The sequence below is a fragment of the Rhamphochromis longiceps genome, linkage group LG15 (assembly GCF_057381845.1).
Source record: "Rhamphochromis longiceps isolate RC_006_pf linkage group LG15, R_longiceps_female_GT1.1, whole genome shotgun sequence".
Classification (NCBI taxonomy): domain Eukaryota; kingdom Metazoa; phylum Chordata; class Actinopteri; order Cichliformes; family Cichlidae; genus Rhamphochromis; species Rhamphochromis longiceps.
Window position 1 is genome coordinate 36410479 of NC_140571.1, and position 15738 is coordinate 36426216.

Genomic DNA, 15738 nt, shown 5'->3' on the forward strand with positions numbered 1-15738 from the left:
GCATTCTAATCATTTAAGAGCACATCGTCCTCAACACCCACAAAGACTGCTCGAAAATTTGGTGCTGAGTTGACGTCAGATTATCTGGGAAGAAATTTACTGTAGAGAATCATGTCCTGACTGACAGTAGAGGATTTTGGCGAAACCTCTGATTTTATAATGTATATATCTCCTATTGTAAACTGAAAATGATATCGCAAATGCCGGACAGTCATACATACAGCTGACTGGAATTAATCTAAGGAGTGTAGCTCGCAAATATTGTTTTTCATTGTTATTTTTTTTTAATATTAATACAACGATCACTCCCAGCTCGTCAGGCGTTCATTATGTTTATGTGCTTGTTTATATATTTGATTATTTCATGTGACGCTACATGTGGTCCTGAAGCTGCGCGCTCCTATCCACGAAAAGCACCTCTGGAGTTTGATGACCAATCACGGCGCTTTTCAGTCTTCACCATCAGTCTCTCTCTGCGAAGCAACTGGCGCACTCCTTCACCACAGTCTCTAGACTCAAGCTCGATTGTCTTCCTGCTTTAGACAGAAACATGGTACGGCTCACGGAGGGTGCTGCGCGTGGAAGGAAAACGTCGCTAATCGACTCTCAGCTGGACTTCTAACTCATCATGCCGCGTTACACCAGGGTCCTGCTTCTAGTTTTGTGTGTGAGTCTGATCGGGGAATGCCGGAAACACAGAAGTAGGAAAAAACGGTGGTCGGCACCGGCCGGGACTCATAAGCCAGCAAAGTAAGTTCTCTGTTTCGTTGTATTTTAAAGTAAAAGAAAAAGAAAAACAACAACAACAACAAAAACCCCAAATGAAATGAAACAGCAATGTGACGTAAATCTTTTTGCACGTCTAGATAATTCACTCGTGGTTCATCCATCATATTAAAACATTAGTGTGGCACTGAACCGCATATTTAAGTCTTTAGTCTTTCTTTCTACGAACACATAGAATCACAGCATTCAAGTGTAAATTCCCCGTGGCTAAATACATTTTACCAATTTGCAGTCCGGTTCATTTTTGAATGGTAACTAATTGTGTGTTTATGCAACCAAACCGTGCGTAAAAAGCAGCCACAGAACAGCAATCCGCTGTCCTCGAGCTTCGAGAAATCATCTACAGCAAAGAAAACCATGCTTGGAGATACAGCGTGTTATACAGATGTTATTTTAGTTATCAGGACTTCTGTGAAGGGAGCAGGAACGGGTCCGTGGGGGGCAAGAATTTTAGGAATTATCATTCTGCCTGTTATTTAGCTGCTATCGTTCGCTGATTGTCAGCTCTCTAACAGGAGCACTCCATGACTCTATATCCTGGATTTAATCTCTTTGGCTAACAAGATGTGCAAGTTACTGATGCTGATCGTGTAACGTCGGATTACAGACTCACGTTTCCTTTAGTTTCTTCCGTAATAATTCAGTTTTCCTTTTCATTGTTGATCTGTTGCTGATTATTCCTGATTTCACATGTGTCATGGTTCCTGTTTTCCCCCAGTTTTTGTGTGTTCTTGATTCAGTTCTGAGTTATGATGTTATGATTTCCTTCCAGCTTCTCATGTTTTAGTCTCCCCCTATGTTTAATATTATGCCCCATTGTTCATAGTTCACTTATGGATATTTCTAGTTTCTAGTCTCAGCTAGTTCCCCCTCATGTCCAGTTTGTCTTAATCACATCTTTGTGTTTTTTCCTTCCAAGCATCCCTCTTGTATATCAGCATTCTCTCTGGCTGTTTACATGTCAAGTCTACGTTCTGCACTTCCTGTCTTAATTTACCACCAGTCCCTGGTCTTGTGTGCCTTGTGCTCAGCTTAGTTTCAGTCTTGTTTCTCAGATTTAGCTCGTGTTTTCTTGTGTGTTCCAGCTCCAGTTAATTATGTCACATGTGTACTTAATCCCCCAGTTTCCCTCAGTTCCTGGTCGTGTCATAAACCGTCATGCTATGTGTCTCCCCTGTGTCTCCCCTGTGTCCCTTTTGCCCATCCAGTAGTTTCTCAGGGTATTTTAATACTCGTTTTTTAATTTTATTTTTGCTGTACCTCAAACTGGGCTCTTACAGTGTTTGTGGATCATAATTATTTGGACACTTGCTAACTGCTTTTCTTCCTTCATTTTATATGTAAATAGAGTTGGTTGCAACTCATAAGGGTCACCATTCATACATGATCCATTCATACCACAAGTGACAGCAACTTAGTATAGTGTGTTATTTTGTCACCAAAATTCAGAAATGTGCATCCATCAACCTTTGCATTGCATTTAACTGTGTGACTTTAACTTGCAACAACTCACCTCCCACAAGATTTAAGAGTAAAATGTCTTTATTAATTGAGCTATTTATATGTATTAGATTTATTGTGTTATATTTTGTAACTTTGCAATATATTGTGTGATTTAATTTAGTTGACTTTTATTAATGCACAAAGTTCCTAAATATTTTTCATTTGAATATAAATATATGTCTTATAGGGAACTTGCTGGAACACCTGACACTGTTGTTATTGTAAGGCCAGGCTCTGAGACCAGGATGGAGGACAGGTGTGTAACACATTTGTCTTTTATGCCCAACATTCCAATGTTGCAATTAATTGTTCACATTTGTTTTTAACTGTGACCACAATCTTTCCATAATAATAATTATAATTATAAATGTATTCATCACACTCAATCACAATTACATTTGTAAATTTCAAGAAAAAATATTTGCAAATTAATTACGGGTCATAAAAGCAAAGTTTGAAAAGATATTAGATATTATTTTATTTTATTTATTGTTGTTTGGATAGTGTAATGGTTGTTTGTTCCTAACAGAATTATCATTGTGACCATTAATAAAACAACAGCAGTCTTTCTAGTTTAAGGGTGACAACGTCCGCATTAGTAAACAGCACACGACTTTTAGAGTCTCATGTGGTACTACTTCTTGATTTCATCTTTACTTTCTTTGTCCTTTCTTTAGTCAGAGTTAGGAAAGCTGATGGTTTGGCCTAGTATAGACAAATTATCACATTAGGAAGTTGAGGTTTCTAGGCAACCAGGGTGACAGGTTCAGCTCACACATGTAGGCAGAGGTCATTTAGTTTTAAATCATAAAGGTAATAAGTAATAATAAGCTGGTTACACAACTGAACTATTGACTTATTTTGTCACAGAGCAGTCTCCTTCTAATTAAGCCCAAATGTTCAGCTGTTAATCATCATCATGTTGGGTTCATAGAAAATGTGGTATGTGTTTTGCAATGAGTGAGGATTGTGGATGTTGTTCACCACTGCTAAATTGAAAGATCAATATGAAGGAATCATTTACTGACGAATATGAGGAGTAAGAATGATTTGAGTCATGGGCACCTGACAGTTTTTGCTTTTAGCAAACGTTCACTACTTCTTAATCCTATCTTTTAGTTCCCCTTTTTTTCTCTGTCTGGTTTTTGTCATCAGTCCTCTATCAAAGAAAGTTGTGGATGGAACTAAAAGCCGGAAGGTAAAGACCAGCCACCTCCTGCGCATTGATGAACACGATTTCACCATGAGGCCCGCATTTGCAGGTAAGCTCCAATAGCTGCTAATTTCCATCATGATAAGAGTAATGTGTTCTTGATTTCTTTAAAGACATGTGTTTTCTGAGAAATATAGAAAACCTACAGAGGCAACTGGATATGTCAGCTCAGCGCTTCACTAACATAGTCTCCCAGTCTATTTCTCCAAATTTTGTTCAACCTAAAGTCAATGTTGATACCACTCTGACTCTTTCCTTCTTGACTGACCCTTGTAACCCTTAGTTTAAAAAAGATTCATTCCATGATCACTTGTGCTCTTTAACACGTGACTCCTGTGAGACTCTCGTGCAGTCATTTAAATGAGGAAGAAGTCAAAGTGTGCACCAGCTGTTGCAGTCCCTTCTGGCTTTAAAAGTAGCGACTGCAGTGTAACTAATGAAAGAAGTGTTTAGTGTTTGAACTGCTTCTAAAATGTATATCAGAGTGTGACAGTACACAAGGTTTATCGTCAGCAGTGTATAAGGAGAGCTAATAAGGTTTCTGTGCTTATAATTAAAGCACCTGCACTGCTCCCATTGGACTGTGGTGAGACACATTTAATAGATGAACAGTAGCAGACAGTTTGGTGAAATATTTGGAATATTTCATATGACATCAATCTGCAATGTATTTATGTAGCTCCACCTTCATGACTGTCTACAAAACAGGGCAGATACACTTGTATGGATTGGTTCTATTTGTAGTATTGAGACGGTCTGGTTTTTATGTCACCAATGTCACTCTGAGGAACTCTGCAGTGGGATTTCTTTCTGGTTTTACTGTGTGTTACATTTTCATTGTCTGTGAACTGCCAAGGTTTGCATAAATGTCATCATTAGACATGGAGCATGAGGTTTGGAGTGGACATCTACGTGCATGACAATTTCTTTAGGAATGTGCGGCCCCATCAGCGGGGACTTTATGTTCCACAGGCAATGCAATGCACTTAATATGCATGTGTTGCAAAGACTTCAAAGAAGTATAACAGGAATGATTATTCCTCCAGCTGTCTGTGTCTATGTTCGCAGCAGAGTAAAATCACTGCTTAATGCACAGGCCTAGTTGTCTAATCTAAGCACAGTCAACCAACAGTGGATTTACAGTTGTTAATCCACACAGAGTTCAGCATGGAATGAACAAAGTGTTTTCTCTCTCTATTCTGGTGAACGGACAAGATAATAATTCAAGCTCTCAAAACTAAGGCTGACTAGGAAAAATTACAGCTGCAATCTTAGATATGTGAAAAAATAAAAAGCAGTTGATTAGTATTTAAAAATGAACTCATGCTTCAGAATCAATCACATTATGTATGTAGGGAGACACTCCTTAAAATCCGCACTGCACCATTTGAATAGATAGAAACAAAGGAAAGATTGATGGAGGGGTTTGGTTTTTTGGTTTGGGTTTGGTCAATTTAGCACACAAAAGAACTAGATAAATAGCAGCCCCACATGTGCTGAGGCACAGGATTAAGATAAGATAAGATAAGATAAGATAACCTTTATTAGTCCCACACGTGGGAAATTTGTTTTGTCACAGCAGGAAGTGGACAGTGCAAAAGTTATGAGGCAAAAATTAGAATACAATAAGAATAAATACAGTACACAACTGTACAGAATAGAATAAAATAAAATACTATATACAGTAGAATAAAATAAAATAAATATACAATAAGATAAAAATAGAATACAAATACAAATACTATATACAACTGAGTAAAAATACAACGATGACAGAAAGGATTATTGCACTTAGTATTATTGCATATGTATGGATGTGTGTGCTTGATCAGTTAAAGTCTTTGTTGTGGAGTCTGACAGCAGTGGGGAGGAAAGACCTGCGAAATCTCTCCGTCCCACACCGTGGGTGCCGCAGTCTCCCACTGAAGGAGCTGCTCAGTGCTGTCACAGTCTGCTGCATGGGGTGGGAGACGTTGTCCAACAGGGATGACAGCTTAGCCGCCGTTCTCCTGTCACTCACCACCTCCACTGGGTCCAGAGGGCATCCTAGAACAGAGCTGGCCCTTCGGATCACCCTGTTCAGCAGGGGTCAATAATAGTGGGACACCCCCACTAGGGCTTAAATACCTTGGACTCTCCAACAATTGCCCTTAAATCTGAAGAAGCTTTTTGGATACGAGGTGAAATGTCTTCAAGAAACTTAAAGAAGTCCAGTCGCTTTTCTTTCCAAGGTCCTTAGAGCTCCATAGGCCATATAGCAAAAGTATTTTTCCCTATGACATGAGCTGAAATTTACTGATGATAATGGAGAAATGAAAACGAAAGGCTCATCCCAAGAAACAAACTTGTAAAAGCATATGCGTTACTACTACTAATAAAATCTGTTTAATAATTTTACTCTAGAATGAGCAAATGTTAGTCTACTAGTTGACTAGACTTTCCTTATCTTTACAAAAAAGATTACACAGTTGTATGACTCCAATCTAACAGCAACAGTAACTGAAAACGTATATATGTTTATGTATTTTTAAAATTTTAAACAAAAGTTAAACTAACAGGAAATGCAAACCCTGGTTCCCTGGGTGAAAACCTATCACGCCAACACTGTGGCACATTTTGTACATACTGTTTTGTGATCTCAAACATGTATTTGTGACAAATATACCAAAAAATAAGAAATCAAACACATTTCCACAGCACGAATGTAGCATGATGGATCCATAGTGATGATGCACTTTTGATTTGTGGGCAAATCCACACATAGGACACTTCATGCAACTATCTCATCAGTCTATAAATGTTTGGAAGAAGAACGGATACCTGCTTTACATTCTCAGTAATTTATTGAACATGAAAACTTGTATTCGTCCTCTGGATAGACCACCGCTATTTCCTTGTCACTCTTTTTGGCTCAAAATGGACTTTGACTGTAGCCAGAAATTAGGCAATCCTGCTCCAAAAGCACTGCTAGCTGAGGCTTTTTCTCTGCAGGCATCTAGTGTTATGTCAGCTGAAGGGGCATGTCTTCAGGAGGAGTTATAGTGAGTCCAGAACGTGACATGTGACATATGATGTGAGTAAGAGAGGGGAGAACACTGACAGCTGGAGCTGGGCACGAGTTACTATCCCTTCTTCCAGGTAGCAGCTTTGCTGTGCAACCAGTTATGTAAGGGTGACTCTCTCACTGCTGCAGAGATTAACAACACCACAGCAGCCAATGTGACTTTCATACAGAAACGACAGACTGCTGTGTGAATTTGTTTCTATCTGTTATGAGCCTGCTAGGATACTCTTCCATATCCCTCTAAATCCCAGACTGGCCTTAAATATAATCATCTCATCAGCTAAACAACACAGAGGAACAAACATGAGAATGCTGTGTTCTGCCTAACTCAACCTTTCATGTGAAATTACCAGTTATTACTACTGGCTTTAACGGGATACTCCAGCCTGTTATTCTAGGATTGTGTAACGGTGTGTTCACACCGAACGCGATGGACGCGAATAAAACGCCCCAAACGCCCCTAATTTGACGCGTGTACATTCGCGTCTCAACGCGTGTCCAAGAAAAATCCATATTTTGACGCGCGTGAACCGGAAATGTGGGAGGAATGTGGGAGGGAGTTGTGCCAGACCTGGTTTTGCAAGATGGCAGCTATCGAGCTAGCGCTTGAAGAGAGAGTCTCCCTTCTCTATGTACTGTGGAGAGCAGAGCAGCAGCGTAAAAGACGTTCTCGCCATACCTGGGTCCATCAGGTCCTCCAGAGGCATGAGCAGTTTGGTGAGTTTCACCACTTGCTCCAGGAGCTGCGCCTGGATGACGGCCGATTCCAGCGCTATCACCGTCGGCCAGTTTGAGGACCTGCTTTCCCTCGTCGGTCCCAGCATTGCCCGCCTAGACACCAACTACAGACGCTCAATCCCACCTGCAGAGCGCCTGTCCGTCTGCCTGAGGTTAGTAAAACTATTTAATACGGTAGTCCTTTATTGATATCTGTGCTAATATGCTAATCCATCCAGTTATACACTGCTAACATGGATGTGCTATGCTAACAGTGAATGCTGTCGGTGTTTACTGAAAGCAAACTGTGGTACAGAGACGACTCTTTATAATATTTCTAGTGATACTCACAAGCTCTCATCAAGTCCCGATTTAATTCGATTTATGCTGTTATCAGTGTTTGCATGATAGCATGGCTGTGGTGTCACATCAATGTATGCGCTCGGTGTTTGCTGATATCAAACTGTAGCATTAGGACCACTGAGTTAACCTTGTAGTGATACTCACTCCTTTTTATTTAGACCTGGTTTAATTCTGGGATAGTTGAATATTTGTATATAATCCCTGCAGCTGTCAGACTCTATAGCAGGGGTCACAGCCTTTATTAAAACAGAGTTAGATAAAACTGTGAACAGTTTGGTTCATCTCTAGTTACATGGTTCTATCTTGATAAGCTGTCTTATCACAGATTAATTTTTCAAAAATATTAATGATTTAAGCAAGGAAAGGGCTACATGTCAACACACAACTCTTTATTTCTATTAATGTTTTACTTCATTCCTACCTGATTGACATGTTTAGGAATTATGAGTGATTGGCTCACTGTAGTTGTGAAAGTTGCTACCAATCAAATTATGATATGTTAAAGTTAAAACAAAACACAACTGTTTTAGATATTATCTAATATACATTTTGTAATTATCCTTATAATTACAAAAGGTTTTATGTAAGATTCATGTTTTGTGATTTAAATCTGACATCACAAAAGTATTTTGGAATTTGAATAATGTATTTTGTAACTGCAGTACACATAATACTAATTTTGAACAATTTTGTCCAGGTTCCTTGTCACCGGGGACTCCTTCAGGACCATCGCGTTCAGTTTCAGAGTCGGTGTGTCCACGGTGAGCCAGATCACCCCCCAGGCAGCGACGTCCATCTGGGACTGTCTAGTGGACGACTTCATGGCTGTGCCTTCACCTGGAGACTGGCGGTCCATCACAGAGGGATTCCAGGAGCGCTGGAACTTTCCTCTGTGCTGTGCAGCTCTGGATGGGAAGCACATCCAGACAAAGGCACCCCATATATCATATAGGAGACACACACATTGATATACACTAAATATTCATTTCATTTCTTTTTTGTGGTGCCCAAATTGATGCACCTGCTTGATTTTGTTTAAACAATTATTGCACACTTTCTGTAAATCCAGTAAACTTCTTTTCACTTCTCAAATATCACTGTGTGAGTCTCCTGTATGATATATTTAACTGACATTTTTTATTGTAACAACCAACAATTTATACAGGAAAATAATGTCTATTAACAAGGTTGCCCAAACTTCTGCATCCCACTGTATCAGTATATTTTGTCATTAGTATAATATGAAATAAAGTCTACATGTGTCAAGTCGTGTGCCAACATTTGCTGTGTAGTAGAACTGAGACATTAGTCATTATAAACATTTATTTGAAATAATATTAAAAGTCTCAAACAGAAAAACATTAAACATAAATATATAAAATATAAGAATTTACAGAGAGACAGGAATAAAAAGGACCAGCTGCTCTCCAGAGCAGGAACAAGGCTGAGGAGGAAATGCTCCATTGGAGACTGGTGTGGCCTCTTCAGGGACTCCAGGATGGCCAGCTCCACCGCCGATGGACCGTCCTGGGACCCGTCCCTCATCTGCCTCGGAGCCGTCCTCCTCTGTGGGCCTGTAAAACAGCACAAAACACAAAGAAATGAGAAGGCTGCTACTAGATTTTAATTTCAACATTGAAAAAAAAAAAACAATAACAGGATATAATCAGATTGGTTGTAGATATTTAGTAAAGGTGATCACAAGGCAATCCCACCGACTAAAAAGGTATCAGTGCTTGCTGTACATATCTGTGGGTGCAGCAGCAGGAGCTCAGGGACTGGGGATGCTCTGCTGCAGAATCAGTTGGTTCTATCAATACAGTATTAAATGTTAACAGGTTGGATATAATAATCGTAGAGTAGACAGTGGTCCCTCATTTATTGCAGGGGTTCTCAGAATAACTAGCCCCTGGTCACAGTTCTCACAATTGATTCTCAAAGTGCAAACCTTTGTAGATTGCAAAACGTAAAAGTATTATTATGCCGCGGTTTGTCTTCATCTGCCCGCCACTTTCGTGCGCCTTTTTCCCTCACGGTGCAGGTGTCTATTTCCGAATGAGACTCATAGTTATGGGTGTTTTTGTGCTGTTTTTTCTATTGGACGCGATGGTTATCAAAACCAAACGTGATAAATTTGGCAAGCGCAGGAGATTTGTCAATCAGGCTGCAGAATGCAATGCTGTACTGTGCAATAAAAAATCAGCGAAAAAGCAAAGCAGTGACGGATGAACAGCGGGACCACTGTGTGCTGTTTATTAATAAACAATAAAATATATTCCTAAATGATAACATGCATAAAAGCAGAACGGTATTTGTACGTCAGTGGGAAAATAGCGGTGGCTTGCTAGCTTTTGTGCGGCTTCCCCGGGTCAGTGAAAACTTTCAAAAGAGAAATGAATGAACTTACCAGGTTGCCCGATCTCTTCACATATCTTCCTCCAAGCTCAGTCCTTTTTATTCCTGTCTCGGTACTGAAAGCAGCTGGTGTTGTACAGCTCCGAGTTGTTTGCTACCGCATTGATTAGCCTTCCCCTCCATTGAAGTATGAAAGGCTTTGGCTGGATCTGCCCCTTTGACCTAGGTAACAGCCACGTCACCAGGCTCCTGATTGGTTGTCGCGGCGCGATTTGACGCTGGAGTTCAGATTTTTCCAACTCGAGCGGTAGACGCGAAACGCGCGTATGCACAAAGTGCAACACAAAAACTCACGCGCGTGGTTTTATTCGCGCGTCAAACGCGCCAGACGCGCTACACTGACGCACGTTTCACGCGTTTTGGCGTTTTCGCGACGCAAATCTGCTTCCGAATTTTCGCGGGACCCGCAATCGCGCGTCATCGCGCCTTTCCATTGACTTTACATGTAAACCTGACGCTCTATTCGCGTCCATCGCGTTCGGTGTGAACACACCGTAAGGAATGCACTGAAAGCAAGTTTGCAGATCATAGACTGCATCACATCTGATGTCACATTTCTATTGAAATCAAAGAAGATCTTAGCACACTTAGTTTGTGTCATCAGAAACAAACAGTTAGACACTTACCCATTCATGAGACAATATGCTATAGTTATGAAAGCCAAAAGTTCTTGTCTGTTGTGGAATTTCAGCTGCTCAACACTTTGGGGCCCTCACTGGCTTCTTTTTTTTAAAATTTCAAAATGTACCCAATAATTTCAGTGGGAACTGTAGGCAGGCATGCTGTTTTGCCATGGGGCCATGTTGTTGGATGTCCAGTTTATCATCATCTTACTGATATAAGCATGGAAAAAAATGCCTGTGCATAGTTCAGTTTTATTGTTGCCTTTACAGATGTGCAAGTTACCAAATGTGCATTAGTGCACCATAGACCTTACCCCTCAGGATTCGGTGTCCATCGTTTTCAACATGTCTTCGTTTAGGTCAGACCAGAGTCTGGCCAAAAGGAAGACATTTTCAGGACAGTGTTCAACTTTGAGATCTTGTGTTTTCCTGCTGGAGTTTAAACTTGCATTTGTGGATGCAGTGACAAACTGTGGTCATAAGCAATAGTTTATAGAAGAGTTTCTGAGTCAATATAGATCTAGGTCGCTTCTTAAAGCTGTTGTCAAGGCTCCACTGTGTGGTGTTGAGAGTAGGGCCCAAATGCAGGATTCACAAAGCAAGATTTAAAATTCAAAAGGAGCTTTACTGCTGAGAACTTCAAAGTAAACATAACATAAAGCAGGAACAAATAATCTGACAAGAGGCACCTAACTGGAGGCACACAGCGAGAGACACAGCTTGAGGGTGGACGTGACAAATAACAGAAGCAAACCGAGGCTTTAAATAAACAAGAGGTGATTATGTCAGAGTGCCAACACCTGCAAACACAGCTGAATTGAATCTGACTAATTAAACAAGGGGAAGCAAAACCAAATATAATGCACACAAGATGAGGGACTGTCAAAATAAAACTAACACTGCAACCAAGACTATGACATAGAAACTGGACACAGTTTAACAGGGACCATGGAGACAAGACAGAAAGATACAGGGACATTATGGGGGAACAAGAAAGGTAAATAAAAAAGGAGACAAGACTGACATGTCACAGGAGACAGTGACGACAAAACAAAAAGACGAAGCTGGGACAGACTGGACACGACAGATATATAACATAATAAAATAAGAAACCAAAATCTTAAAACAGAACTCAGATGCACTACAAAATATTATACTCAAAACTAAATATTACAAAATTTGACCATAAGTCATCTTTTAAATCCAAAAGAAAGAAGAATGAGTCTACAACAAAAACTTAAAACACTGGATCAGCGACCCTGGACCATGACAGCAGTGCTACCTGCTAGCCAATTATTTCAGCTTGACCTTTATGCACAGATTTTTCTTGATTCTCTAAGAATTTGTACTATAGATGATGAAATCTAGTTTTTTTGCAGTTTGGCAATGAGAAATACTATTATTTACTGGTTAAACTTTTTGTATAGGCCTTGTTCAGTCTTTTGAATTATGATGAACTATTACTATTAATTACTTACTTATTAAGGTCAAGGTGAACTTAATAAGGTAGCATGTTTCCTGGGCTTGTAATCATTGTCTTAGCATCTTTGAAATATGTTAACAACAAATTTAAAATTTGTTTGCAGGATTTCAAATGTCAGTGACAATCTGGTTACTTTTTCCATTTTATTATTTCAGTTGAATATAGAGAATATTAGAAAATCATCTGTACCTCTTTTTATTTACAGTATGCACAGGGTTCTAACTTTTTGGATAAAGTTTCAAAAGCAATGTGATTTTAATAGATGTCTTCACTATTATTAATTTGTAAATAGCTTTTTAAGTGTGCTTATTCCTCTGTGCACAGATATGCGCCTGCACAGTTTCTATCCTTGGGCAATAAAGACTAAAGACAATAATGAAAGTACTTTAGGTTCTACTTATTCTCATTGTCTTATTTCCAGTGTTGTAATATACTATTTACAGAGGTGGGAGGTAATGAAGTATTTGAACTGTACTGTAATTTTTACTTTTACTCCCTTAATTTTTTAAGAAGTATCTGTAATTTCTACTCCTTACATTTTCAAAACAGACTTGTTACCTTTGGTTTAATGTGTTATTTTAACTTTAAAAATCACGGTGATTTGAGCCTAAACAGTAACACAGAAGACAGTCCCGTTCATGTATTAATCACCAAGGGTGAAAGGGATGTGCCATAGTCAGAGGTTAAAGTGGGCCAGTGTTTATTTATTCATTTATTATCATTGTTATTATTTTATTTTATTTTTTGGCACAATACCAGAACAACTGCATGTTTCCATAAACTGCAGTTGCAGTACCAGCTAGTCCTATAGAAGAAGAGTGAACAGCTCTTACCTGGCAGGTAATTTCAAATGGGTCATTGCATTTTTTCATGTTGAGAAGGTAGACTGTGCTATTGAAAGGTTGCATGAAAATACTTTGCAGGTTACTGCACAATAAACAGGTTAGTTTGCTGTACTGTGACAGATTCAAAGTAAAGAATAGTGTGTCGGACTGGTGCACAGCAGTTGTGGTGCTCATGGTCAGTTAGGTACATAAAGGCTAGCAGTGATTAAGTTGAAGTTAAACTGATGATGTTGAGATTCATTCAGTAAATTCAGAATCAGAATACTTTGATAATTCCTAAGGAAATTATGTGGGTTACTGTTGCTCCAAGATAACAACAGTAACAGACTGAACTAATGAAATAATACAATATATTACAGTAAGAAATATAAGAAATAGCGCTAATATATATACAAATAGCTCAATTATAAATATCCAGAATATTACAGAGATTAAATATATAACAGACATTTACTCTAAACTGTAAAACGTTGTTATTTGTTATTTTACTGTAGAACATATGCAAAAGAGTGTGTAACTATTGCACTGTGTACTGTGCATTAGATGGAGGAGTTGTACAGAGATATTCACATGCAGGAATGATTTCCTGTGATGTTAAGTGGTGCATTATGGGTAATCTAAGTCTCCCACTGAACATGCTCCTGTGACTGGCCAGCACATCATGGAGTGAGTCGGAGGTATTGTCCAACATTGTCCTTGTCTTGGACAACATCTGCGTCTCCGAGTCCAGCTCCGTCCCCACAACATTACTGGCCTTGTCGTCAGTTTATTGAGTCTGTTGGCATCTGCAACCCTCAACCTGCTGCTCCAGCATGCAACAGCATAGAGGATGGCAGCGGCCACAACAGACTGATAGAAAATCCTGAGCACTGTCCAAAAGATGTTCAAAGTCCTCAGAGACGACTCTGGCCCTTCCTGTAGAGTGCAGTGGTGTTTTTAACCCAGTCCAGTTCATTATCTATGTGTACTTATCTATCTAGTATTTATAGTCCTCCACAATGTCTACATCGATCCCCTGGATTAAAACAGGGGTCACGGGTTTCCTGGTCCTCCTAAAGTCTGCAGTCAAGTCTTTGGTCATTGTCACATTGAGCTGCAGATGATTCTGCTCGTGCTATCTTCAGAAAACTTCTGAAGATGGCAGGTCTCTGTGCAGTGGCTGAAGTCTGTGGTGTAGTGGGTGAAGAGGAAGGGGGAGAGGATGGTCCCTTGTGGTGCCCTTGTGTTGCTGATAACCTTGTCAGAAACACAGTGTTGAAGATGCACACATTGTGGTTTTCCTGTTAGATAATCAACAATCCAGGACACAAGAGACACATCCACCTACATCGCTGTCAGCTTATCACCCAGAAGGATTAGTCTGATGGCATTGAATGCACTGGAAAAGTCGAAAAACATGACCCTCACAGTGCTCGCTGGCTGGTCCAGATGGGTGTAGACACGACTGAGTAGGTAGATGATGGTGTCCTCAGCTCCTCTGAAGTGAAGGGGATCCTGATGTGGTCTGACTATAGGTCGCTGGTCAAGGATGAGTCTTTCCAAGGTCTTCATGATGTGGGAAGTCAGTGCCACAGGCCTGTAATCCTGGGACCACTGGAACATGGCGTCTTTGGTACAGGGACAAGGCATGACATCTTCCACAGCACTGGGACCCTCTGCAGACTCATACTCAACATGAACAGTTTATGAAAGACTCGACAAAGCCTTGAGAACATGAGGACTCACCCCGTCTGGTCAGCAAACTTGCCTGAGTGGAGTCTCCTCATTTGCCTCTGAACCTGGTCGTTAGTGTGATAGGTGGGGGAGGGGTGTCAGGACTCAAAAAGGAGGCAACGATGCAGTGTTGAGAGGGAGGGAGAGACAGTGGTGTGGCTACAGGCAAGTCAGTAGGGGGCTGAGCATTCACTGCAGTGTTGAATCTGTTGAAAAGCACATTCTACCCGTTGGCTCTGTCCTCACCACCCCCAGCTCCCCTGCTGTTGGATGGCTTGAATCCAGTGATTGTCTTTGTAACAAACCCACAGCAGACTCGGGTGCACCTTCATGCTTTGCAGCATCATTTATTTGCTGGTTGCTGTATACACACAGTTGGCTGCAGCTCTCTTTCGCTGCCAGCCACACACACTGACAACAACAACAGTACTGCAGGGCCCAGTACCATATTTAAGTGATTGCGGATGCCGTGCAGGTATGTCCACCTTCCCTGCATGACACCGCAGGCTATGCCCCACCACAGTCTTCATGCCACTCCACACCTCTCTCATGCTGTTCTGCTGTTCTGTTATTCAACCTTACCAGCTGTAGAGTGTATAATATAAAGCATAAACAGTGTACTGTCCGTGTAGAGGATGGAAATCAGCCAGGACACCTCATGAAACATCTGCTCATACAGTGGGGCAAAAAAGTATTTAGTCAGCCACCGATTGTGCAAGTTCCCCCACTTAAAATGATGACAGAGGTCAGTAATTTGCACCAGAGGTACACTTCAACTGTGAGAGACAGAATGTGAAAAAAAAATCCATGAATCCACATGGTAGGATTTGTAAAGAATTTATTCGTAAATCAGGGTGGAAAATAAGTATTTGGTCAATAACAAAAATACAACTCAATACTTTGTAACATAACCTTTGTTGGCAATAACAGAGGTCAAACGTTTACTATAGGTCTTTACCAGGTTTGCACACACAGTAGCTGGTATTTTGGCCCATTCCTCCATGCAGATCTTC

The 15738-nt window shown here is 40.3% G+C and overlaps 2 protein-coding genes across 2 annotated transcripts in view; both read left to right on the top strand.

Annotated features, from left to right (window-relative positions):
- The first annotated feature begins 554 nt into the window (after window positions 1–554).
- The window catches only part of LOC146653060 (gamma-aminobutyric acid receptor subunit rho-2-like), a 29690-nt gene continuing 14506 nt past the window's right edge, over window positions 555–15738 (top strand). Inside the window, exons 1-3 of the mRNA XM_085381653.1 lie at window positions 555–750; window positions 2477–2545; window positions 3445–3551. Coding sequence (XP_085237779.1) covers window positions 629–750; window positions 2477–2545; window positions 3445–3551 — 298 coding nt within the window. The 5' untranslated portion in view covers window positions 555–628. The remainder of the gene's footprint in view (window positions 751–2476; window positions 2546–3444; window positions 3552–15738) is intronic.
- On the top strand, window positions 7099–8952 carry LOC146653061 (uncharacterized). The gene is made up of 2 exons (XM_085383117.1): window positions 7099–7456; window positions 8344–8952. Exons 1-2 carry the CDS (start codon window positions 7197–7199, stop codon window positions 8612–8614), a joined length of 531 nt encoding a protein of 176 aa, XP_085239243.1. The 5' UTR covers window positions 7099–7196; the 3' UTR covers window positions 8615–8952.

Bases quoted from the DNA above. Each gene is read 5' to 3' on its own strand.
- LOC146653061 (XM_085383117.1), top strand. From the start codon at position 7,197: ATGTACTGTGGAGAGCAGAGCAGCAGCGTAAAAGACGTTCTCGCCATA. The intron at 7,457-8,343 runs GTTAGTAAAACT...AATTTTGTCCAG, and splicing joins CGCCTGTCCGTCTGCCTGAG to GTTCCTTGTCACCGGGGACT.